The 24,925-nt window shown below is 44.0% G+C and overlaps 1 protein-coding gene across 1 annotated transcript; it reads right to left on the bottom strand.

Moving 5' to 3' along the window:
- Window positions 1-1,012: 1,012 nt before the first annotated feature.
- LOC146175806 (protein-cysteine N-palmitoyltransferase HHAT-like) lies at window positions 1,013-24,844 on the bottom strand. The gene is made up of 13 exons (XM_084581208.1): window positions 24,698-24,844; window positions 24,152-24,237; window positions 23,944-24,035; window positions 21,434-21,501; window positions 19,446-19,556; window positions 14,913-15,107; window positions 13,784-14,011; window positions 13,338-13,453; window positions 7,254-7,460; window positions 5,408-5,443; window positions 3,214-3,415; window positions 1,362-1,506; window positions 1,013-1,131 (listed from the first exon to the last, which is right to left on the bottom strand). Exons 2-13 carry the CDS (start codon window positions 24,223-24,225, stop codon window positions 1,013-1,015), a joined length of 1,593 nt encoding a protein of 530 aa, XP_084437334.1. The 5' UTR covers window positions 24,226-24,237; window positions 24,698-24,844.
- Window positions 24,845-24,925: the final 81 nt, after the last annotated feature.

Genomic DNA, 24,925 nt, shown 5'->3' with positions numbered 1-24,925 from the left:
TCTAATTGCTCTTTGGAGTTCCATATCATGCGCAGGATGTCCGAGACTTCACCGCATGTAGTGCATGTGTTATTTGTGAATTTTTCGGGCCAGATGTTGTGGTACTTTGCTAGGTTTGGGAATGCCTTAAATTATCTCGGAATCAGCAGATTATCAAAACAAAACCATATAAAACCGATACTCTAAGTTTCAAGGCTTATAGAGAGCATAATAGAGTAGCAATAGTGGCCATGTAGTTTAGTGTGCGTGTCTCTGTGGCACTCACCATACTTTGAGGCAAATGAATAGAGTCGTTGATCTTTGGGCCACAAGATACTCCCAAGAGTGCTCGTGGTGGCTGTCTATATTTTCATACACTCACCAATGGTGTCGGAAATTTATCTCCGGCGCAATAAGCACTTATCCATTCACAACAATGTTAGTAGTCCAGCATTTTATAGATGTAGATACTTAAAATGCGGAATGAAAAGGCGATGTGAAGGCCCTTTGCGTCTATTTTTAAGGCGGAGTGTAAACGTCTTCCTAATCTTTTCGTACGTCTGAATCTCTGGTTGGGCCTGGCTTTCGTTGCCCAAGAATGAAACTTATTGTTTACTAAAATGCAATTTTTGGCATGGTGACACGTATCCAGTAGTTTGTGCTCTGCTGTGATGTGCCTGGTTGCACTTCACTTATGTGGCGTTTCGACGGGCTATGGCTGTATTTTGAGGTTTGAAACTGTGTAATGTGTGAGTCGGCGGTGTTATTCACGGGACCTGTTATCACCTTAGTGTTCCCGGAGACTGTGATGGGTTCCGATTGATTAGATTGGGCGAGACACTGATGAAGCGAGCCTGTTAGTTCAGCCACCATGTTTTATTCCATAGTGGCCAGCAGAGTGGTAACATTCCGATTACAAACACTACAATCGCAAGAGACATAAAGGTAAAGGGTTCATGGTGATAAGTAAAACAAGGATTGAGTTTTTATTACTTAGTCTCATGTGCTGTCGCTTGCCTATCAATTCAACCAACTAAGAGGAGGCTTCTTTCCGTCTTGATTTCGCCGCTGCTTCCCACTTCATTATATCTGGTGCAACGAAGCAGCCTGTATAGAGGACTACCAACACCGATACGGGTGGGGATGGGAAGCCTGCAAGTCAAGAAATGCAAAAGTGTAAGCGAAAGGGACGAACCACGACATCGGTATCGGTGTAGAGCAGTGCCGTAAAAAAATTATAGTTTTGCGGTTTTCCTTTTGCCAGATTGCGATGTGGAGTAATAAAGGCATTATAGTAGGCGCTGCTTGTGTATTTCGCTTCTTACAGAAGAAGTTAAGACCCAGGTCATTATCTTCACCCTAGTCTATATGCGCATACCCACCGAGCAAGATCCTTCTGCACAGGATGATGCAAACGTCCATGTCAGCCAGATGGAAGATGCAGGCGCACAGGGTGAGCAGATAGTGGGGAGCCCCCAGCACTGCTTCGGCCACCCGAGTACGTTGTGGCGTAGTGAGGTACTTCAGCTGTAGTGGTTCAGAAAAACAACAACAATAATTTCCCGTTCGTAACTGCATGTTACCTTAACTCATAGCTTTCATTCTTGCAATATGCATATGATTACAAGCCTATATAATCATGCCAAAGAACTATAATCACTATGGATCTGTAAAAGCTACCTAACGTTTGTATTGAGTTTCCACCGTAAACGGCTATATAACGTGAGGCCTTAGCATTTTCAAACGCTGTCAGTCACATGCTACATCAAGAAGAGAGGTAGGTTCATATGATGAGAAAAAAAATGTTCAGAAACAACAGAAAAAAATGAATAATTACAACATCTTGTGCGGTCGCGTAGGTAGTTGATCTGGGGGTAAATATCTATACGATCGCAGCCCGGCGGGATCCCGAACAGTGAACCTTCTCTGTATCTTGACCTGCACCTTTCTGTTGTATTTCAAAAAGAAGAAAACTCTGGCTCTCGTCACTTGTGGCAGCCGTACATATTACTTTGTGAAAACATTCCTGTATAGTCAAATGTGTTGGGAGTCGCCTTCATTTTTGATGTGTTAGTTTTGTTTCTACTTCTCATTTTGTTTCTTTCATGCTGCGAAATTCGACTTAAGGATAGGCTACTTAATCATCACTTAACATAACTATAACTTGCTCTGTAATTGCAGAATTCTTTGTAATTGCAGAAAGTTACAGTGGAGTTACATCACAAATAGCAGAACATTCATTTTGCACGCGAGTCGTGTGAATGTCTCCCACTCCAATTCTTCACCCAAAGAGGTGCTACCTCATAATGCGCTGAGGGGCGTTGAAGAGTAAGGCGTAACATTGTTCAACACAGATATCTGGGCGAGTTGAAAGGAATGCATAGCTAACACCAGCGTATAAACGCGGACAAACAGAGGACATGTAGAGGGAACGTTTGATGTGCTCCTGTGTTCCTGTTTATGCGATAATTTTAGCCATATAAGGCGTAACATAGCTAGTTTCTCACGTCTGCGGCTCCACCTGCTGATCATATTCAGATGTAAGTACCTGTATACTTGCTGAATAAATAGTAACTTAAGTGGTGCCTTTGCAATGTCGCACATGCTCATTAGCACGCAGTCATCCACTACCGCATTAACGGCAAGATCAGCCGATATAGATACAAAATCCCGCCTTAAAAAAGCCGTGCGAATATGCCTGCTTTGCCTAGGGGGCGTGTCACAACTCAGGCTTCAAACATGCTGGATTCCATTTGTACCTAGCCTCTCTTCTCAAAAGAGCTACCCAATGTGGGAGCTCCAGATGACGTGGCCTTGCCATGTAGTTTAATGACCTCAACCAAACCACCTACCAACAGTGTTCGGCCCTGTCACTTTTCACTTGCCAACACCCCCTGATTTTCTTTCTTTTTCTGATTTTGTTTTACAGAACGGGATCTTTAACATTCTCGCGTTAATATTATTGTTGTACTACAGGAGGCACACTTTGTGTTTCCGGGACACTTGAGCTATAAGTGATGTAGTAGGCTGGTCTGTTTTTCTATCGAATTCATCTTGTCAGCTAATGTAAAAAAAGTAGCCATGTTAAAAAGATTCACCGTGTTTGAAGTAAGAGAAAGCAAGCGATTATTAGTGACCCTAACACTCGAAGCAGGTAAGGGCTCTCGATTTATGCCAATTTCCCTTAGCAAAAAATGAACAAGCGGTCATTGGCACCTGAAATATTACGCGCACCTCAAAGTTCCTGACGGGCCTCGTCTTCCATGCTTCTGCCGCGAGAATCTCCGTTGCGATGCCGGCGATGCTCAACACGGACCATATGGTAGCCACTTCGTCCATGCCGTGCCATAGCCAGCTGAAGCCGAACGCAGTGGCTGTCCCAAACAGCATCCAGAAGGCTCCTTTCCTTTCGCCGACCAAGGCATTGTAAACGTACCTGCGAGCGCAGCGTTTTGTTGGCGGCGCATGGTGATAGTAACGAGAAACTATTGACAACTGAGTGGTCGAATTCATTGCACGTGCACTCTTGTGGGAATATGAAATTCAGCGATAACTGAGAAATCAGTGTTTAATAATTGCTGGGGGTAGAGTGTTAGCCGTTTTAACTTTATGCCTTTGTACTAGCACCAAGGGCATGGACTTGCGATCTTCTCCTGATGAGTGCCGAAGTGTAGTTGTGCGCTGTAGGAAGTCGTGGGAGTGAGTGACGTGAGTGACTATCTGAGTGCGACCAATGTGTCATATACAGCTCATCTGTAAAATGCGCATTGTCTTACCGGGCTGGAAATATTGCAGATCAAAATGCAAAGGCGCAATCATAACTTAGGTATGGTGCAAGTGCTGTGAGTGGAAAGCTCTCGACCACGTGTTACTGCGCTTGAATGGCGCCCAATACTTTTTCTGGAACCGCGCGCCTTTGCGGTGGCTTCACAAGACCACAGTTTCGCGATGACTCAAAATCCAGTAACTCCTCGTTTGGTAAAGGTCGCATGTAAGGCGATCGGCAAGGAAGCTTTGAAATAAATCGAATTAGACGTCATTTCATCGAGCGAGGTCGGCAGCGAGACATGGGAAACGGGCAAGCTGGCTGCAGGCATCGTTGTGGGAACGACAGAAGAGCTGAAACCTGAGAGCGGAGGGTGCAAGCATAAAACGCCGGAAGCCTCGCAAGGACTATACAGTTTGGCATTGCGAGCCAAGAAAGTTTGAGCAAAGCTCAAGAAATGAGCTTGTGCAGCGCGCTACGCCTCGAGTTTAGCTAAAAAGCCGCGATAGGCGAATGCGACTACAAGTTGTCAGCGAGAAGGCCAATGTATCAGATGCCCCTACGGGACGGCTAGTCAACTTTCAAGAGATAATATTGATCCGTGGGAGAAGCAATACTGAGGGAGCAGGAAACGACAGCACTATACTTCATGTCGCAATGTGACGGGCAACAAAATGATCCCCATAGACTGTGATTACGCAGGACACAGTGTCGGTCAATGTGGAAGATGTTCGTTGCCAAAGTTGGGGCCGAGAGTGACGCATAGGAAAAAAGCTGAGAGCTCAAGGAGGCTTGAGTAATGATTTGCGGTCAACTTTGAATCTTAGCTGTTATTTGTGAAAGCAGTTCCTCTAAAGAGCAGTCGTGCCACAACGGATATTACAACCCTTGTGACATTCGCTATCGTTAAGCAGGTATCATTGCACTGCCCTTTCGACGGATTGAGATCTTTAGGATACATCTCCTGAGATGTACTGCAGAGCCGTGTGATTAGCTCATCGTATAAGCTTAGTTCTTTCCACTGTCTCCTATTCCGATTGCTGTTTATTTTTCCTGTTAATTTAACCTGTTTATTTCTCACACTTTGTAAGCTATACCTGCTCCGTAACAGTACGGTATAATACAGTAAAATTGAAGCTAATAATGGTGTCTTTGTAGCCACCAATATTGTGCGGTATGTCTGGCCTCCTTAAAATACGCGGCATTTCCCGTGCAGCCTTTGCAGCATTTGTCATGTTTACTCTCACAATATGCTCGGATTCAGCACTGTGTCTATTGTTTTCATTACTTAAGCGAAGCCTGACATTGCCATTTCCTCATCCTGAGTTATCCTGAGCAGAGTTTCGTGCTTTAGCAATATCGACATATCACATGAACGGAATGGGGGACGAGCGGCTGAGGACAGGCCTGCGGAAAAATCTGTGAGAAAGCTTTGAGATGTCAATAAATTCATACATGATTTCTCATACCTAACAGATAGCAATTTTATATGATCTCATACAAATATCCTTCACCATATGATGAGTATACGAGTTATTATGACATTTTTATGAGTTTGTTTTGAGAAAATATGTAGGAGGGTATTGTGATTCGTGGCGCTTTTTTAGTAGGGAAATGTCACAGGTAATGTCGAACAGGTTTAAAAAGCAGCAGAATGCTTACTTCCTGATCCACAAGTGCATGCCACGGTCGAAGTACCTGAAAGTAAAGGACAAAATGCACGGCTATTAGATGAGCCTTAATTGAGGAAACCTCATGAAATATTTTCTCCCCCTGTGCTCGTACGCTTAGGGACAGAGGGACCTCCATGTGACAATAAATTTCTCTTACTACTTTTGGCAGCCTAGTAGCAGAGATTAAAATCTTTAATACGTGTAATTGGACATTTTATTACTCAGAGGAAGTCTCTGAATTCATGACTATAAAAGAGTACAATGTTATTGCCTTAGTCTGAAGAGGAATTATGGTTTTCATGACCTTCTGTCCAGCGCTGCGTACATATTTCGGCATCTATACCAGCCGTTATGACGTCCGCCGAGTAATAAACTCACTTTAAACACGAGGGTTTCATTTTATTGTATAAAATATGGCTGCTAATAAATAGCGGCAAACATATCGAAGTACGGCAAAATGATAAACATCAACGCGCCGTATGGTCGTACTAATTTTTAAGTACTTTAAAGGGACCAGGAGACCGTTATGAGTCAACAATGTTTCAATGCGAGCAAGCGATAATGGTTTTCAGGGAGTTTTCTGTAACAAACGTTGCTGTCTATATTTCTGGAACATATTGCGCCCCAGTAGAGCAAAAATGACACACACACACACACACACACACACACACACACACACACACACACACACACACACACACACACACACACACACACACACACACACACACACACACACACACACACACACACACACACACACACACACACACACACACACACACACACACACACACACACACACACACACACACACACACACACACACACACACACGCACGCACGCACGCACGCACGCACGCACGCACGCACACACACACACACACACACACACACACACACACACACACACACACACACACACACGCACACGCACACGCACACGCACACACACACACACACACACACACACACACACACACACACACACACACACACACACACACACACACACACACACACACACACACACACACACACACACGCACGCACGCACGCACACACACACACAAAAGCCAAGCATTTGAAGCGAAATTCCTCACAACAACAAATTCATTCCCGGGTTTGCACAGATTTCATCGGTCAACTACTGATGCATCACTTCGTTATTAAGCCCTAAACGTTCCGAAGTTCATCCCCTGCCCAACTGACGGTATAGACCACTTAAAAGTACGCTATTCACAAGGCGTTCTCACGGTCCTTTTCCTTCTTCCTACGCATTTGTTTTTGTTTTTTTCAGCATAAGACCAGCCTCATCTTTGCAGGCATTGGTGTGATGATGCTAAGTCATTGCCTTCCAGCCGGTATCGAGATAGTCCACTTCCTCTGATCTCAACCACGCAATGCGTCCTCCATCTACAGTACCCTGTCGCCTAATCTCTTGCTTTTGCTTGCTAACTAGGGAGTGGGATGGGTCAGGCACTCCCTGTTGAGCCAGGCGAATTCGATGGTCGCGGTCTCCTCTGTATAGTCACTACATACATCAAGTGGATTATGTAAGTTTTCGGGCAGAATCATAAGCACGCATCATTCATTTAACATTTCTTCGAACCATAGATTACCCAACCAATAATTGATTTTTCAGCATCTCTAACAGTCTTTTCCCCGTTCTACTACTTTGCCAATTAATCACACCGGTCCTTTCAGGCTTTCTTACAGTGTTCAGTGAGTGCTGTTCCCGCGAAGATTTAGTATTCGGCAATAATCACTACATACGTCAAGTGGATATGAAAGATTTCCGATGACGTTACACTAAAGGGTTGGCGAACACTCACCTCCAGAAGTGCGAGCACCGATGCATTCTTGCGATGCATTTTGAGTGGGGTGGCAGTTCTACGCCTTCGGCACGAGCCAGGGAGCCGGCGAATCCGTAGCAAAACACATAGCGCAAAAAGAAGAAAAAGTACAGAGCCAGTCCATAGCCCAGAAGGCTGCTCACGCTCAGTTTTTCGACCTTCGATGTCCGGTGGGACAAAGCCGAACTGCGTGCAGGAGAAGAGAGTAAAGGCCTTGCAAGGTTACTGCTCTTGTGGACTCATCTTATGTAACCTAAAAAGAATCATGAATGAACAACGCTGCACAGAACTGCGACACAGAGTTCCTTTTTACTTTGGTGGCAGTGCGAGTGCCATTGAGTGGCCTGGCACACGATTTAGGGCCGAGAATTGCCTTGAAGGGTCAGTGAAGTGAATCACTCATATCTTGACGTTGATATTGCATCTCCCGGCTACACTTTAAAAACGGCATCTCCTACCCATACACCCAGATATGAAAAATAGAACTGCATGTAAAAGTGCCTTACAAAAAGCGAAGAAATTGCCACGGAAAATAGCAAGACTTACGCGGTGACCGCTACGCTGCAGCTGCAAAGCTAACATGTGTATCCGCCCTAAATAAATAAATTCGAATATCTGTACATTCCTTCGCGACCGACCTCAGTTACTAACGCTGGATCATTTGCGTTACAAACTGAAATGTGTACTTTTTATTCATTTTATTGTAAAGACTTGGTAATATTTTCATCATGATTATGGCTATTTTAATACAAAAATGCAGTAGAGTGTAGTTGTTCATTGACAGTAGATGCATGTAGCCTTTCTTCACGGAAAGAAGCAAAATTGAAAAGAAGCAACCCTACGAATGCCAATCGCAAGACGCCATCTTTCCATTTCAATCCACCCCTCTTCATGCTTCATCATTTATCCTCGCCTTCGCTCATGTTCATTTGGTTTCCTTCTGAGACTCTCTCATTGATGCTTGATTAAATTTCATTTCATTTACTAGCTTTAACCAATGCAAATAATCCAGGCTGCGAGAGTCGCCGTAGGGTAGGACTCCGGATAATTTCGTCCACCTGGGCTCCTTTAACGTTGCCGCCTCATAATGCGAAATAATCGTGTGCCCTCCTAGGCCCCCAGATCGGGTCTCTCGAAACATGCCATGCGTGGAAAACTCGCCGTAATTAAACTATCAAGTGACAAAAGAGGACTGTCAGTTCCTGGCCAGATAATGGCTCGCAGCGACGGATTCACAAACAACAAAGCTTTACACAGCCAGGCCAATGCACAGAAGAATTAGGCAATAATATTCAGCACATGTACAAAGCGTTCAGCACAGCAAACCAAAGCAAAGCACTAAACCCTCAACACAGAAGTGGCTCTAACGTAGAGGTGTCCGGCAACAAATGCACGCAGGGAAGCGAGAGAGGCAAACACATAACAGACTGTCCAGCGACGCCTGGAAAGTCGTGTTATTGGCGTCGCGAAGACAGAGTGCGTTCCCTCGCTCGCAGATTCGTGGCTGGTAGAGTAGCGTGCTCGCCCCAGGAGACGTGCAGTACAACCTCGATAGGAGTCAACTGGTGCTCGAATTGATTCCTCACGCTACGCAACCTTCGTTAAGGTCTCGCTGAGTCTATTATTTACATCTCGCCTAGACAGACGCTCACACAGTGTCGTTTATAGCGCAAACGTCCTCTAACCCTGACGACAAGAAGCGAATCGCCATTGGTCAGGAGCAGAAAGTTTTTCTGGAAACTCCGAGTTGCTTTTCCGATCGTTGCCGTCGTTTCCGATGAAGGATTTACAGGGCACTGCTTAGAGCGCCGATGGCTATGTGTTGTCAACCCGTAAACGATGTGCTTTTTCTGCAAGAATTTGTAACTGCCATTGAGCCTAATAAATTTTACAAACTGATATCTGGTTGGTTTGTGGGGTTTAACGTCCCAAAGCGACTCAGGCTATGAGAGACGCCGTGGATGAGGACTCCGGAAATTTCGACCACCTGGGGTTCTTTAACGTGCACGGACATCGCGCTGACAGCACACGGGCGCCTTGCTTTTCGCCTCCATCTAAAAGCGGCCGCCGAGGCAGGGATTCGATCCCGCACTCTTGGGAACAATAGTCCAGCGCCGTAACCACTGCGCCACCCCGGCGGGGCTACAAACTGATATCTGCCATAATTACTTCTTTTGTTCGCGTTGATTGTTGTCGATTCATCAGGTCTTCTCGCTCTGTCGTTTTATGACTTTGTGTTGTATTAGTTTTGGTGTTGTTTCCATGAAGTTTCATAGCTAGTATTACTTTTTTTGCTGTCTTTTTCTGTGTTGAAATGTTGCTTGTTTTTCTTTTTTCCCGTAAGCTTAATTGTGAATCATAACTATTTCATTTCAAAGTTATATGCTACTTTTTATTTTCGTGACTTTATTTTTGACCATTTACCTATAACCCCCCTTCCCTTTCCTCCCCTATGTAATACTCTCAGCAGTGAGGGGTTTTAGGAGTATTTTGTATAAATAAATAAAATAAAACTCTCGACGCCATTCTTGGAGAGATTTGTTTCTCGACCGAGTTGGTTTCTTTAATATGCGCTTATTGCGTCGCAAACATGCCCTGACAATATACATGGGAGCCTGGCTTCGAGCATCTATCTAAAAGTAGTCGCCACAGATGGGCCCATAATGAGGTCTGCCGGCTGAATAGTCCAGCGCCCTAACCCCTAAGTCACTGTGGTGGGGTTGCTTTTTCGGTTACTTCATCGAGCGATGCTTTAATGCTGGAGTTTTCTCGTTTTCTTGCGGTTTGAGTAATACACTGTGCACGAAAGAATGATGTTACGGATACTGAGGCACTTTTAAAACACACTATTTTCCTACTTTTCAGATACTACTGAAGTTTCATGTTGCATAAAAAAATCTGAAAAAGAGATTATAACGAGCTTTATTGTAAGGCGAGCTCGTTTGCTAGGACTAGGTCGAGGTTTGCAGGTAGGCGCTTGCAAGGTAGGCGCCAGCTCGATCAACTAGTGCTCGCGTCTCGTGCCAGCGCGCTGGCGCCAGGTCATCTTCTTCTTTACAATCACCCCCCAGGAGAAAAGGGAAAAGGTCTGGCGAAGGCGTGACGAGCTCAACAATCTAATTGACGGGTGAGGTGCGCTGAAGGACGCGGTAGGGTCCTTGGTATATCGGCAGTAGCTTGGATGTGAGGCCAGGTGACGCACAAGGCACACGTAGCCAAACACGGGCTTGCGGAAGAAAGCTATCGGCGGTGTGAGCTGTGTCAAAACGATATTTCTGTCGGCCCTGGTCGGAAGACGTGAGTGAACGGGCGAGCTTCCTGCACTCCTCAGCGTATCTCGAGGCTTCAGACACGGTGGTGGCTTCAGAAGGATCGGGCCGGTAAGGAAGTATGGTATCGAGTGGTGAAGATGGCTCATGTACATATAATAGGAAAAATGGCGAGAATCCCGTAGTGGTCTGCGTAGCGGTGTTTTAGGCATACGAGACGAAGGGTAGCAATGCATTCCGGTTGGAATGGTCGTCAGCTACGTACATCGACAACATGTCGCCTAGGGTTCGGTCGAATCTTTCAGTCAGACCATTTGTCTGCGAGTGGTAGGCCGTAATAGTACGATGGATAACGTTACATTGCTGCTGGAGGGATGAAACCACTTCAGATAAGAATACATGACCACGATCGCTCAGCAGTTCCCGTGGCGCTCCGTGACGAAGGATGAAGTGGTGTAAGATGAAGGCAGCAACAACGCGTGCCATAGTAGCAGCTAGAGCGGCGGTTTCGGCATAGCGGGTGAGATGATCTACCGCTACAACGACCCAGTGGTTTCCGGTTGCAGTGTAGGGAAGCGGGCCATAAGGGTCAATGCCTACTCGGTCGAAAGGTCTTGATGGGCAAGTAAGAGGCTTCATGGGGTCGGTAGAATGGCGATGGGTGACTTTCCGGCGTTGGAAATCAAGGCATGAGCGAACGAACTTGCCGACATAGGTGTACATTCCGCGCAAGATATTTAGGCAAAAATGAGTGCTTTGGTTCATGTATGGGTCGTACTGTCTTCTTCCAGTTTTCAAATCGATCTATACGACATTGTAAGCATACTACTGTTTTTTTTTTATTCCTGTTCTTATGGACCGAAGGTCTGACCACCGATAATTACCTGCCATGCACTAAAGTGCACAAAGTGCATTGGAAATGCCGGTTTAGGTTTTCCTTTATGTTTTAGCTTGCTACGGCCATGCGTAAGTGCGAGCAATGGGTAAGGGTATAAACAGGTCCCGGCAGATGATGTGAGCGCGCTCACTTGTGCTGATAATTTCTTCGTTTCGGCCACTTGTCCAGGGGAAAGTTCTATCGCTGTACAATTTATCCAAAGAGAGAGAGAGAGAAAGATATATAGAAGGAAGAATTAGGATAAGCAAACCGCTCCCGGGAAAAGGCACCATACTATTTCTCCACTGCTATCGCCTTGCTCTCCTTAGTTCGCAATTCGCTACACTCTTGTACAGTTTCTTTCGTCCATGGCCAAAAAGCCTGCTGCATAAAAGTTGCGCATATCAATCTTCCCACCATAGGCTTGTTTTTCTGCCGCACAGTACAGCTTTCGCACAACGGCTTGGCTGCAGAAAGTGTTACCGAAAAATGCTATAGAAATATTTTACTGAATGGGGAAGGTTGTCGCCTTCCTAAAATATTTAGGTTTCATGGTGCCATGCGTGCCTATTACATTGCTTCTACCCCTATTTCACGGCACACCTCTGAGACCTTTCAAGCGAATATGCTTTTTTTTTTCGCCAAAGAGCAACCCTGAAGGAGCTAAGACGCATTTAATGTTGCAACCCTTCATAAGGTGATAGACGTCGTTGAGCTTGAGCACCCATTGTTATATATGAGGGACTGAAGTGAGAGTTTAAAAATAAAGCTTTTAATTTGAAAATCCGAGTGGTTGCTTTCATTTACGTCATTTAAGTCATCGCTTGACGATTTTGACCGGCCTTTAGGTGCCAGGCAAGCTGCGCGTTTGGAGCACGGATCACCACCCCAAACTATTAACGGAGACATGAATCTAGACACAGTGATCCCAACATCGGCTTTTGTCAAACCCAGTGTTGGGGCTCGACGTAGGTTTGCATATGCACGTCGGACGCACTTGTGCAGAAAAACACAAATACGTAATATATTAAGTGGAGTATTATGTGCAGTCCTAAAGGTTAAAAACTTTTCTGATATTGCTTCCCCTAAAAATGCCTGGAGTGTTCATCACGAGCAGCTACAGCAGCAGGCTTTTTCTATCGTCGTGGATTCCATGGGCACTATGCGATAAGTTTATTACTGCTGTATTTTCCCTGCCTAGAGATATAAGTATGAAATAGAAAGTTCGATCAAGAAAGTAGAACCAGAAGTGTCTTATTAAAATTAAATATGTTATAGTTATAAAGACTACAATTACAAAATCTTTTCGATCACTGTTAACTACTAAGATAATTTCTGCTTTGCTATTACGTTTCTGCACTGGAGGAGGCAGCGATCGCACATGTCCGAAGGCTGCTCCTTTGCGCACCAATGTTCCCGGATGGGTGCCGTCACCTCCAAGGCTTTAAGCGGCCAAGGCGCAACCGTAGGTCTTGTAGAACCTCCACGATGCATCTTTAAATACCATGACCTGTTCTTCTAAAGCCTTTGTGGCTCTCATCTGAAAGGATATTCACTAGTCAAACCACTAGTCTTAACAAGACCGCCGAAGACAAAAATATCTAATAAGCCTGGAAAGTGATTAACATCGGTAAGTGTCATGTTGTTCGGCGAAGGCATCATTTAACTAACACAGAGTAATGAACGGAAGAGTGAATTCACCCCATACGCAGAGTTGACCTTGATAGTGCGGCTAAGAACTGAGATGCCGGGTTTGTTTATGACTTAAACATCCTAGAAAAGTTTTGCTTTGACTGCTGCCGTGTTTAAAGTAGGATATTATCGAAAGAAGCAAAAGCGGAAAATTTGCCTTTGATCATACTAGATAAAGCTGTGAGGCTGGCCAAATGAACAAGTAGTGCAGAACGATGGCGCAACCTGTAGAAGTAATGAGTGAATCCCTCCACGAGAAGAAAGTGGATGCCACTCCGGGTCAGCCTTCCCAAGACGGCAGCTATCTCCCACAGCGTGCAGTTAGGCCTCGGTTTTTCAACCTGAAAATAAAAAAAAAAAGATATTCTTCGGACACTACACGTCATGACACAACGGTCAGCCGAGCTCTGCTTCTTGCTGAAAGCCGAGGAATGCTTTCTGAGCAGTTTCGGTAGAATAATGTTGCACACTCTTATCAAAATGCGTGCCTAGCGTTCAAAAAGTGTAAGTGTTTCGTGATGCATTAATGATTCCTGCCGTCCAGCATGGCATGTTTTTTGGTGAATTTATCGTGAAATCCACAGTGAATGACAATCTGTGTGCCCAGACATACATTACGCCAAGATTTACGTTCCGTTTAAGAGGGCTATCTTGCACTGAGTGCGATATACCTGGGATTCGAACTCGCTGTAGTTCTGCATTGGCCCAAGGTAGAGAGGCGGTAGATATAAGACGTACGCCAACGTCTTCCAGTACGGGGGTCCTGGGGCTGTTTGGTGGCGAGCTTTGCAGCCTGCGTAGATGAAGTCCAGGCTGAAGCTGAGACACCTCAGTAAGGTCCACTGGACGATGGCCATGATCACCACATATCCAAGGGTGCCGTACCGGAAGTACAGGAGCTGAATACCGAAAGGGAAAATACGCGGCAACGATTTCACATAGTTGTTGGCATGAATGCATGAAGAACAATCCGATTCTTAACCAAGATTTGAGTACAAGAGCACACGTTGTTTACATAACACTGCGTCTGACTGCCAAGGTATAGCCCATGCAACTCATTATTCATTGCTGTGTTGTTCGAAAATAGAACGAAGTTTTACATCACGCTGCTAACTTTCCTGATGGACTGTCGACCAAGGCAGGTGTGTTTGATTTCTTTCCCTCGCAAAAATTGTGTGAGTAAAAATACGTACATAACCATCTGTGTCGCAAGAGATATTCGACTATTTTAAAAAAGAAAGCTCCACAATATAACTCCGGTGCAGCTTTGTCGCTCTCGGCTCTCTCTTTTTTTATGAAGTGGTTGAGATATGAAGTCAATATCAAATCGAAACGTTTTGCTCTGAAACTGGGAGCCATACACAGTTCGAATTGCTTACTAATAATGACCATGGATTTTTAGGACAACGATGTCATGATTTCTGCCTTACAGTCAAGACCACAACCTTCCATGGCCAAACTTTACGTTCTTATTTGGGATGCTGTGGTAAAACCTCTGGCAGATATGACAAAAATATACCACTGTCTCTAAACTAGCTGCCAGTGCTTCAGGTTACTTTGGCTAAAGCTGCTTACTGCGCTTGCCACGCGCGTTTTGTAGCGTATACAGTAAATATTTCCAAGCTTTATTCCTTGGGACGACAACATTCGCTACGTGGCTTCCATAAGCTTTATTGCCTGCACATCAAGTAGACTCAGCTTCATGCGCTTTGTTACAAAATTAATAGTGTATAAGTATTAAAGCGATTAGCTAAGGCGCCTTAAAGGGGCTGCGTGTAAATACAAATGAGTTTTCCTCACCTGTCTGAAGCTGTCAGACATTGAGAACTTGAGGAGAAGGACCACAAGAGCCGCAGCGTAGCAGAGAATAGGTGCACGCAAGCTAGCCACAATGATGAACAAGGCGTGCAGGATGACGATGACGGCCGCCACTTCCACGCCCAGGAGCGCTGTCACGAAGAGCGCTGAGTATACGGTGTAGAAGATGGGCAGCAACTACATAGTGGGGAGGGAAAGCGTCATGTATGTTTCCTTAGGGGCTTAAAACTTCCTCGTAAAAATGATTTCAGCTCTTATACTTGGCTGCGGAAGCAGCTCAACTTGTGTAACTAGAAACCAGGGAAGAGTATTTAAGATACCTAGAGGGAAATAAGATGATGTTCAAAGCGGCATGGAAATCAATAAAACCGCTCTTCAGAGGGACAGCTCAACTTGTGCAACTAGAAACCAGGGAAGAGTATTTAAGATACCTAGAGGGAAATAAGATGATGTTCAAAGCTGCATGGAAATCAATAAAATCGCTCTTCAGAGGGAAAGATTTGGATTTAGGTACATCATGCATACGACAAAAGAAGCTGATGAGAATTATGAGTCGTTTATAAGAAAGACGGGTTCAAATGAATTCATACAGGGGTCTTGGGGTATGCCAGGAGAGAAATTTACGTAGTGCACATGTATGAAGATCGGGCGCTATCAGTGATCACCACTTCAATTTCGACTTTCTCTTCGTGTGGACATATTTTCTAGAACTGCTGAAGGCACTGTTTGAGGGAGATCGTTAAGGGACTGTGTTTCGGAATGACGCAGACTTCATTCCATCAGACAACACGGGCATTTTCACGATGTGCCACGGTGACTGCTATCAGAGCAGAAGAGTGCAACGTTTGTCAGTCAAGGTGAAGTTGCAGTGATGGTAGTATAATGCAAGATAGTACCATAGTATAGGGAACGATTTGGTATTGCATATTAAAGGAGGAAACAGCGTAACTTAAACAAGAGACCGTGGAAAAAATAACACGTACATGTACCGCACGCGCCCTTTCGTTCCCTGGTCCTTTGTTTAAGCTGCACAATGTTGTTCTTTATAATGCAAGTCGTTTGAGGTTTTGAGGATCGCTTTTCCAGCTAGCCCGAATAAGACGACTTGTAATTTTGAAGACGAATTCTCTTTCAAAATCTTGCAAACATATTAACACAACTTTTGTTCAGATTCTTTCCCAACTAGGATTTTACCTCTGCAAAAGACGAGATTACTACAGGAGTTAAGAGTTTTCTGTGGCAGCTTTTGCAAAGGAAAGTTTTAGCCAACTCTATCGAACTAATAGAACGACCTGCTTTAATATTGGTAGTGAAGCCAGGGTACTGCTGCGAAGCAACCATGGTGAGTTGTGCCTGCCGAAGCTAAAAATTGTGGCGAGGGACTTTTAATTACAGCCTTTAAAGGGCCTATATGAAAAGCTATTTACTCAAATTACGAAATGCGCACGAGAAATAGGTATTCTATTAGTCCATTCTGCAGCGCAAAAAGATGTTTAGTCTAGCTTTACTGGCACCGAACATGAGGGCGATCGCAAATGAAACTCGGCCCAAGTCGGCGCGCAAGAAAAAGAGAAGAAAACAAGTCGCGACGGCGTCCCACCGGGCCCCGTCCCGCCCATGTAACTTGGGGACGTCTAATCAGCGGGCGTGCCGAACTGCCCCACTGACGTCAGTGGGGAGGTTTGCACGCGGAAATGTGTCGCCCCAATCTCTTGAGAGCGGTCACCAGGAGCATTAAAAATTATTTGCAAATTATCGGCTCCACGCAATGCCCCCAAATTTGGCTCGAATACTCACAAATATTACCTCTATGAATTTATGGCATTAGAATTTTACCGCAAGTAGCATTTCAGGAACCCTTAAGGGCACGACGCAGCAGCCTTAATGGCTTCCGTTTGCTAACTCTTATCGCAGATCCTCGTTGGCGTACACGACATGCACTTTGCTACTCGTATAGCACTAATATTTTAATTTTGCCTCAAATATCCCGCACATACCAATTAGCAGAGTTCTAAGCTAACAGACTACAAGGAAGGTCTCTGGATGTCTAGGTAAAAAGTCTCGCTTTAACCACGCTGTAAGAGCACACTTGTGTGACCTACGGGCACTGCGTGTGTCTCGAAAGTCAAAAGCCCTGGAATTCTCCCTTCCGATCTCACCTTCACAGCTGCATTTCGAAGCCAGAGTTGTAAACGCCTACTGAACCTGTCATGTCTTGTGGTCACGTGACGTCACACAATCAGTCGGTGCATGGTCATGTCACCTGCCAACTACCACCTGCCAGTCACGCTTGTGACTTTTTGCTCACAACATCGATGCAAACAACTTCGATGCCGAGTTTTATGGGGACGGGGAATTCAACGCTTACACCTTAAAATCCAGAAAAAAGGGTTCTCGGCTATGAATACAACTTTGCTCCTGTCTGCTGACTGTAAGCTGATTCAAATGACCAGTTCATAAATCATGAAATACCCGGGAGCGTTTGTGATACGAGTTGCCGAGGCCATTATGAAGATTTCAAAATTCAATCTGCCCCAATTATTCCCGGCTTCTTCGTGCCGACTTCCTTTCCTATGGTTTGCAGGGCTTTTTCTCTGTGCACGTTCACATGTACGTTAGTTAACAAAGACATGTTTTGAAAATTTATATATGTGTAACATACGGATCTACTACATCTGAACGTATTTTGGTGCAATAATTTCGTTTGATTCTTCCAGAACTAGTTTAGGCCGAAACTATCTCATTTTGTTTCGTTTTCTACGTTTATTTCTTCAAAGGCGCTTTTAGGAGCATTCGCTTTTCCGCTTTTTCTAAATTATTGCATAATTGCTAAATTTCAATTAATATGTTTGACGTCTACTTGTATAAATGCACATTTTTTATAAGCGATGGGCAGGGTTTAAAATCACTACAACGTTTCAAGTGGTAAATATCCTCGGCCATTGCTATACTCTAATGTAGTGCACACAAAACAAAAACACAGGAGGTAGGCTGTGCAAGAGCTTTCCTCCTCCTGGGTTTTTGTTTTATGTGCGCTGTAATACAGTATAGCAATGAACTACATAGACCCACCAGCACGAATCGCTATCCTCCATCAATCTCCGGCCACACACCAGTGTTTTTCAGAGTGACGCATTTCGAAGATTTGCAAGCTTTGACGCTATAAAGACTCAGAGTTGGTCTATTTTTTTAAATCTTTGATCCTCGGCAAAGGCCAAATTGACAAACTGAGTTGCCGAAAAAACATTTTTTTTTTTGCAGCAGCGAATAAAGCTCACGACCCTCGCTTGCCAACACTTACGAAGTTCTTTCCCCGGTGCCAAGGTCAAGAGCAGCCCTATGGACTGTGAAACGTCAAACGCCATGTGCTGAGTAAAAAGAATGAAGCGCAGCTCAATACCACCCGACCCGCGAAAGAAATCGTGATTCCAGGATAATAAAGGCAAGTGAACACCTTGTGTGGAAATGTGGACTATGAATTATTGTGATGCTGTTAGATCAATCGAAGTTATTGCGCATGAAAATGATAGGATTCATTGTATACTGTGCCCCAACACACTTTATTGAAACCTTGCTATCAAGTTTCGATGTCTAACCATAGAGGCGGTAACTTTACTACATAGGACTGGTTCTCCTTCCGTGGAGGTGTCCTCCTTCGCCACACTTAAAGTGTAATGAGTAAAAACGTTTATAATAAAAATTGCTAAATATAAAAGGTCCAGATATGCAACCATCTGGGCTTCGGATATGCGTTTAAAACGAACGTTGACCCAAAACACTCTGTTATTCTTGTAAGAAATTGGTAGGAAAGGAGGCTTGACCTCATGAAGTGGATAAACCAGTCTGCTGAAAGTATCCAAATTAAATATATTTGCGAATGCTTCATTATTTGTTTAATAGACAAAAAGGGGGTAGAGTCGATGAAAATTTCAATCAGCTGCTGTAAGAGCGGGGAAACATAGACTAGGCGGTTGCTGACAGCTTCCTAAACTCTATGCCTCAGATCTGTCAGGCAATAATCAGGGAAAAAAAAAAAAAAAAAAGGCCTGCGCGCGAAGTACTGCTGGCTAGCATTAATTCGTTTTTTCGGTGGCAAACATTTCTTAAGACTTGGTGTCCCATTTAAAATGAAAACCCACAATACCGTCGATACTTTCAGGCAGTGAAAAAAGTAGGTTTTGGCTAAATGTGCTGAGGGAAAGAACTATGGCTCAACTTGGATGCATATCGTGTAAACATTGTAACACTGTCTTCCCATTGAGCTCATGGTCAAAGTTTTGTCAGGCAAAAACATTGAAGTTGAAAAAAGTTGAAATATCGTGCCCTTTGTTCTCGACTGAATGCGTTTTTTTTTTTAGAAATTTAACGCGGCGAAATCGCATTCCATATTTAAATTTGAGTTATGTTTGCCCATGTTTGGTTACAGAGGTGGCGTTTTTAATGTTATCGCTGCCTGCAAATGCTGGGAAAAAGTATATAAATGCATTTTTTTTTCTTTCAATTTGAGGAGCTCACCGTCGGAGCAGCATAGGCTGTCAGCCGTGCCAGCAGGGGATGGATCAGTAGCCAGTTCCATGTGGCCAAGACGAACGAGCGCTCTATTTGCCAGTCCAAACTCGACATGTCCTGCGCGCCATGCGGCCATCACGTTGAAAGGGAATACTTAAAATAAACAAACAGGAGAAATTAAAAAGCGAAAGCATAAATTCCTGGCCCTTTTGAGCGAATCAGCATTGTCACAGACGTAGAAGGGACGCTGCTGTCAGCCTCTTCTTTGTTCATCCAGTGCACTTACATTAAATTCTAAATGTGAAGTAGATGCCACTCATGGTGTAATTACCTGTTATCTGTAGGCTTAGCTCAGATGGCTTCTAAACAAAGGTCACTTTGTTCGTATAAGTTGAACTGATTCACTAGTTGCTATGCAACAAAAACGGTGCTGTTAAGATTTTTGTTTTGTTTTGTTTATCTCGCTCTCATTTGAAAGAAAACTGCGCGAAGTAGACACTCATGAGGTAAAGACAAAATCACGACACCAATTGGGAGCTTTTGTTCTGAAGAATCCGATGGTGTTGTGCAAAAATAGAATTAAATTAAGTGCTAAAAACTCGCCATTTTTTGGAACGTATTCCCGACAGCAAATGAACGACACTCCATAAAGCCACCGCATCTGCGGCCCCAGTACATGTATGGTGTATGCCTGGTGTACTAGGGAATTTTAATCCACAGTTAAAAAATAAAAGTTGGGGTTACGATGTGGAGTTTATTTCTACTCAGCTGCCAGCTGTCTCGTGCACAGCATGAATTTTTTGTTTACAATTAAATAATTACTAAGATAATCTTCCATACTACTTAAATATTCACTTCGGCAATAAATGTGAATTGAAAAGCCGGGAAGAACCTTCAGATACCCTCCTTTCATCATTTGTATTAAAGAAAGCCTTTCGTGTATTTTTTTGCGGCCTCCCGCGAAATGCAAAACAAAATCACGTAACTATAGCTAACTAGCTTATCCGTGCGCCGCGATCGGACTGCTCTCAATCCTGTTTGAGCGAGCGAAATTCGCTGCTGCACGACTCGATGGCCTGGTTGCAGCGGTAGGCTTATATGGTGGCGATGGCTGCACCGAGCTGTCCGCACTTGCTGCGATTTGCAGCGCCATGTGCGCCGGCTGGCCAGCGCCGGCTCTACATACGGAAACATTTTAGAGCAGGCGCTGCAATGGCTGACGCGGAAAAGGAAACCATTGGGGACATCTCGGCTTGCCTCTGCAACAGGGCCGTGGAGTAAGGTCGCAGCAGATTTCATTTGCTTAAATAGTGATTGAGGGCAGCGCAAATAGTTACTTCCCCGGAACTGTATCCGAATGGAATGCTTTACCTTCTCATTTTTTCTGTCCAGCAATTTTGCAACAGGGTTGGAACGTCATCTCCTTATTTCATCAGTTTTGGTTTGTTTTGTGTTGCGATGCCCGTCTATATCTTCAATTCTGATTGATTGTCCGGTTTTTTTCTCTGTGTATATGGTTGTCATTTCTTGTATTGCAAAATGTTTGAATGTGCCCCTCCTGCTAGGACTATGCATGGTCCGCATTATTTCAAATAAATAAATAGAATTGGGGCACTCGAATGGGCTAGTCACATGATTGTTTCCCGAATTTTGCGGTGTTTTTATTTTTCAGCTCAGAAAAAAAGATAGACGTGAGATAGATACACCTTATCGCGAATAAGCGAATAATGGAATATGGGTTTCTAAAGGGACTCTACAACTTTGCATATGTCATTTATAGGTCAAAGTGAATGTTTAGCGATTTAAACTAACTTAGTTAAATGAATAATTAACCGCAAAACAAAAAAAAAGCCTGTGTTATACAAGACCGATGGAAACTGTATGCAAATAACTTACCTGGCCGACCTCAAATATCTTATTTTTTTAACACACATACAATACTTAAGTTACCTGCGATATCTGGTATGCTGTTGTCCAAAATACGCATAACGTACCTGCTTTCGCCCAAAACCATACGGACTAGGTCTGAAATCTTGTCGCATCTCGTTCGGAAGAGATGTGTCTGAAAGACCAGCGAGACGTATGTGGAAGTAATTAATAAAGAGTTACAGAGAAAAATATTTAGCGCACAGAAAGACGAAGCAGCACATATCAGTCAACATATGGGGGGGGGGGGGGGGATAATTTACCTGCATTGCACAATAACACTTCAATGACAGATATGGGCTGCGATTTCTACTTTGCCAAAGCACTACTCAGATTATTTCTGATCGACAAGAAAACGTAATAAAATACTCTTGAAATGTGCCTCATTTATGATTTTAACTGAATGTGGCCATAAAGAATGAGTGGTACCGGCACTGCGTAAGTCTCGTTTGACACTTCAACTGCGGTTGGAGGGAAAGTATGCAACAGAGGGACACGGTTCTGCAGCGCTGTGTTGAATAGCAGAACTCTCACAGTTTCAAATTCGCGCTACAGAGTCACTAATTAGAAAATATTACTTCAGCACAAAGCAAGTCTTTTTCGCTTTTAAGAAACCTGAGAATATACGATTACTGCATAAAGAGAAGCACTCCAACCTTGACGGTTTGAATGATCATGCCGGAGTTCTTTAATTTGATCTACCTTTCACTGAATATTTATACCTATGCAGAGGGACGTCTTCTGGCTTGTTTTTGCAATAACCACTATAGAAATCGAGCCACTTAAGAACGCTGCCAGCATTTTGATCAATTGCTAGTGCCTAATAAGGCTTTTGAATTTTACTTTGTTAAAAAGTGCATAGAATATGTTTGTCGCAAAATATATTTAAGAGCTGTCCGAGTTTGTGTCTTATAGTCCATTAGGTGGCAGGTTGGGCTTGCTGATAACACATGTCAAATAAAAATAGCGCACCGAGAAGAGAAGGGCGAAAAAAGACACACACGAGCATTCATACATGTCTTTTCTCGTCCCTGTCTTGTCCCTTCGCTATTTTTATTTGTGCCTCAGAGCGCACGCAGAAAAGGAAACGATGTTGGCAGGGCAAAGTTTAGGCGGCGTTCCATTGATCCACCGAAGAGAATAGTTTGAAAAAGGTAGTTATGAACAGCAGGAACACCTAGATTTGATAATGAAACGACACTTCAAATAAGGCACCTTCTCTGCATGAAAGTAGGTTTCCTGCTCGACAGCTGCTTTCCACAGCGTTTGCAGAACTTCGACGGAATCCGGACGACAGCAGAAGCAGCTGCTTTTTTCTCGCATTTGTGACTGCCTATACTTAAGCGAGGCGCGTAATGTTGTGCCGCCTACCAGGGCTGCGTCAAGGCTATACGTAAGCGGCTCCATCAACGCGTCGCATATTTTTGCGTGTGTGCTTGACGGGAAGTGTGAGCAAAGCTGTAGTGAACATTATCTTCTCGCGTACTCATCTGGTGAGCAGAGGAAGTCATGAGGCGACTTCGGGGCGTATAACCTGCATAGTAAATACTGCTGGACTGTGTCATGTTTGCTGATGTAAGCGACTATTTCCTATTTGCCTTTTACTTCTCCAAATTCTTCAGTTTCATACTGGCCCATGGTCATAGCTACGCTCATACATAATTTTGAGAGCGCTTACCCAAAATATCACATGCACATGAGTTGTGAACGGTGTGGTGCTTCATGGAACGGCTCGGTAGAAATTAATTATGAAGATCGTGTATGATGGCAACTTGAAGCGTAACATGAAATGAAGACACTTCGATAGTAAAGGCGCGTTGTAAAAAAATCCGGTTTAATTTGTTTTATAAGCATGTTACTCGCTTTTGTATATCTGTGCCACGCATATTGAAAGGTGCAGAAATGAAAGAGGAGAAAATATATTCTGCAGCCAAGAAATTGTTTACTAGTGTAGGCAACCGTAACTGATACCAATTTTATTTGCCGGATGGCGTCTTTTACGATCCCTCATGGTAGCGAATACGGCTTAATGTTTCATTTGATCCCACTCATTTTGTGCAACATTTGACATAAAATTCATTTTAGATATCTGCCAGCGCTGTATATGTTTGTCGGGTTCGAATGGCAGTGAATTGAAAGGCATTGAGTGTTGATTGTCTTTAAAGAAAACTTGGTTAGAGGGCCTCTGGTTGGTGTGTGCGTGACAGAGAGCAGAGGACAGGAGGCACCTTATGTCGTTGCGGGAAAAGGCTTCCAAGGGGAATATCGAATCATTGTAATTACACGGCCGGTTAAAATGTTTACCTCATCTCTTTGGCCTTAGCTCGTCACACTTTTCCTTTCCGATCCATATATGCTCTGCCAAGGAATACCGTTTCCTTTGGAGTAAAATAATTACATAATAAAAGTAGTCCTCAAGTCTGTGAGTGTAATAGAAACCTAAAGCTTAAATTTGACATTCATATATGCTCGTGTATTTCTGCAGTAAAAGTTGTGCACAACACAATCTTTCGAGGTATATATCCTTACATATTTACCATTCGAATTTAGCGCAGATTCTGCAACAATCGTCACTCACTTGCTTTATCGTTGGCATATCTCCAAATGACGTAGACAAAGCCTGAGAGGCCGGTGCACCAGTGAAGAAGTATCACACAGTTCCAGGTCCCACTGAATTGAGCGTAGACGAATAAATTAGCGTGTTTTCAATAAGACTTGTTCAATAAAAATAAAGGCCTGATAAACAAAGGCACTAAAAGGTAACCCTGGGGCTGCACCTTGCATACCTGTGAGGTTCGTCTTGTTGCTCCGTATTGGCAGCCCGCCTTCTTTCAGTCGCCGAACCTCTGCCAGCTGGCATGTCTCGTGCAGACTACGGCCCCCACGGAATAATCGAAAACGTCAGGTTGCTTTTCACAGTCGCGGTTGCCGTTTTTCTAAACTGTTTTTTTCACGCACGCGGCGGGCGCTAAGAAAGACACGCACACAAGCACACACAATTACGAAAACACGATCACGCATGCGCAAGCACAATCTTCCACGCACCCTTACAAATACACACAAGAACACGTACTCACAAGTGCCCATTTCTTTAATACATATGTCCTGTTTTATTTTGAAGAATTGCTTTCTTGCCGAAGAAATAATACATATTTCTCTTGGTTGCCGTCAAATAAGCTGGGTCGAACTGGTTTTAATTACAAACTGGTATGCTAGAAATAAAAGTATCATTGTGCTGAATGTCAGCATTGTATAAATATGTCGCATTCTTACACAGTGTGCATTGCAGCTTTCTTTTTTATAGGTAATGAGAACGCTCACTAGTCACTTACTTGAGACACGTGCGCAGATCGGCAAAAACAGCTAGGCCCGTAAAGCTATGGGGGACACCATTTCTTTTTTCGTAATTTGTTTTTACAACTATTTCCGAATGGCGGGTGAGAGACTATAGCGGAATGGCATCAGCTAGGCGATCTCGAGCAGTGCTAGTCGGACAAAGAGCGTGAGCGATAATGTCGCCAGCTGACAGGCGGCGCGCATGTGTAGAGAAAAGGTCTAAT

Source organism: Amblyomma maculatum, chromosome 10, assembly GCF_055883805.1.
Source record: "Amblyomma maculatum isolate TAMU_Amacu chromosome 10, ASM5588380v1, whole genome shotgun sequence".
NCBI classification, from domain to species: domain Eukaryota; kingdom Metazoa; phylum Arthropoda; class Arachnida; order Ixodida; family Ixodidae; genus Amblyomma; species Amblyomma maculatum.
This window is presented reverse-complemented; position numbering and strand designations above follow the sequence as displayed.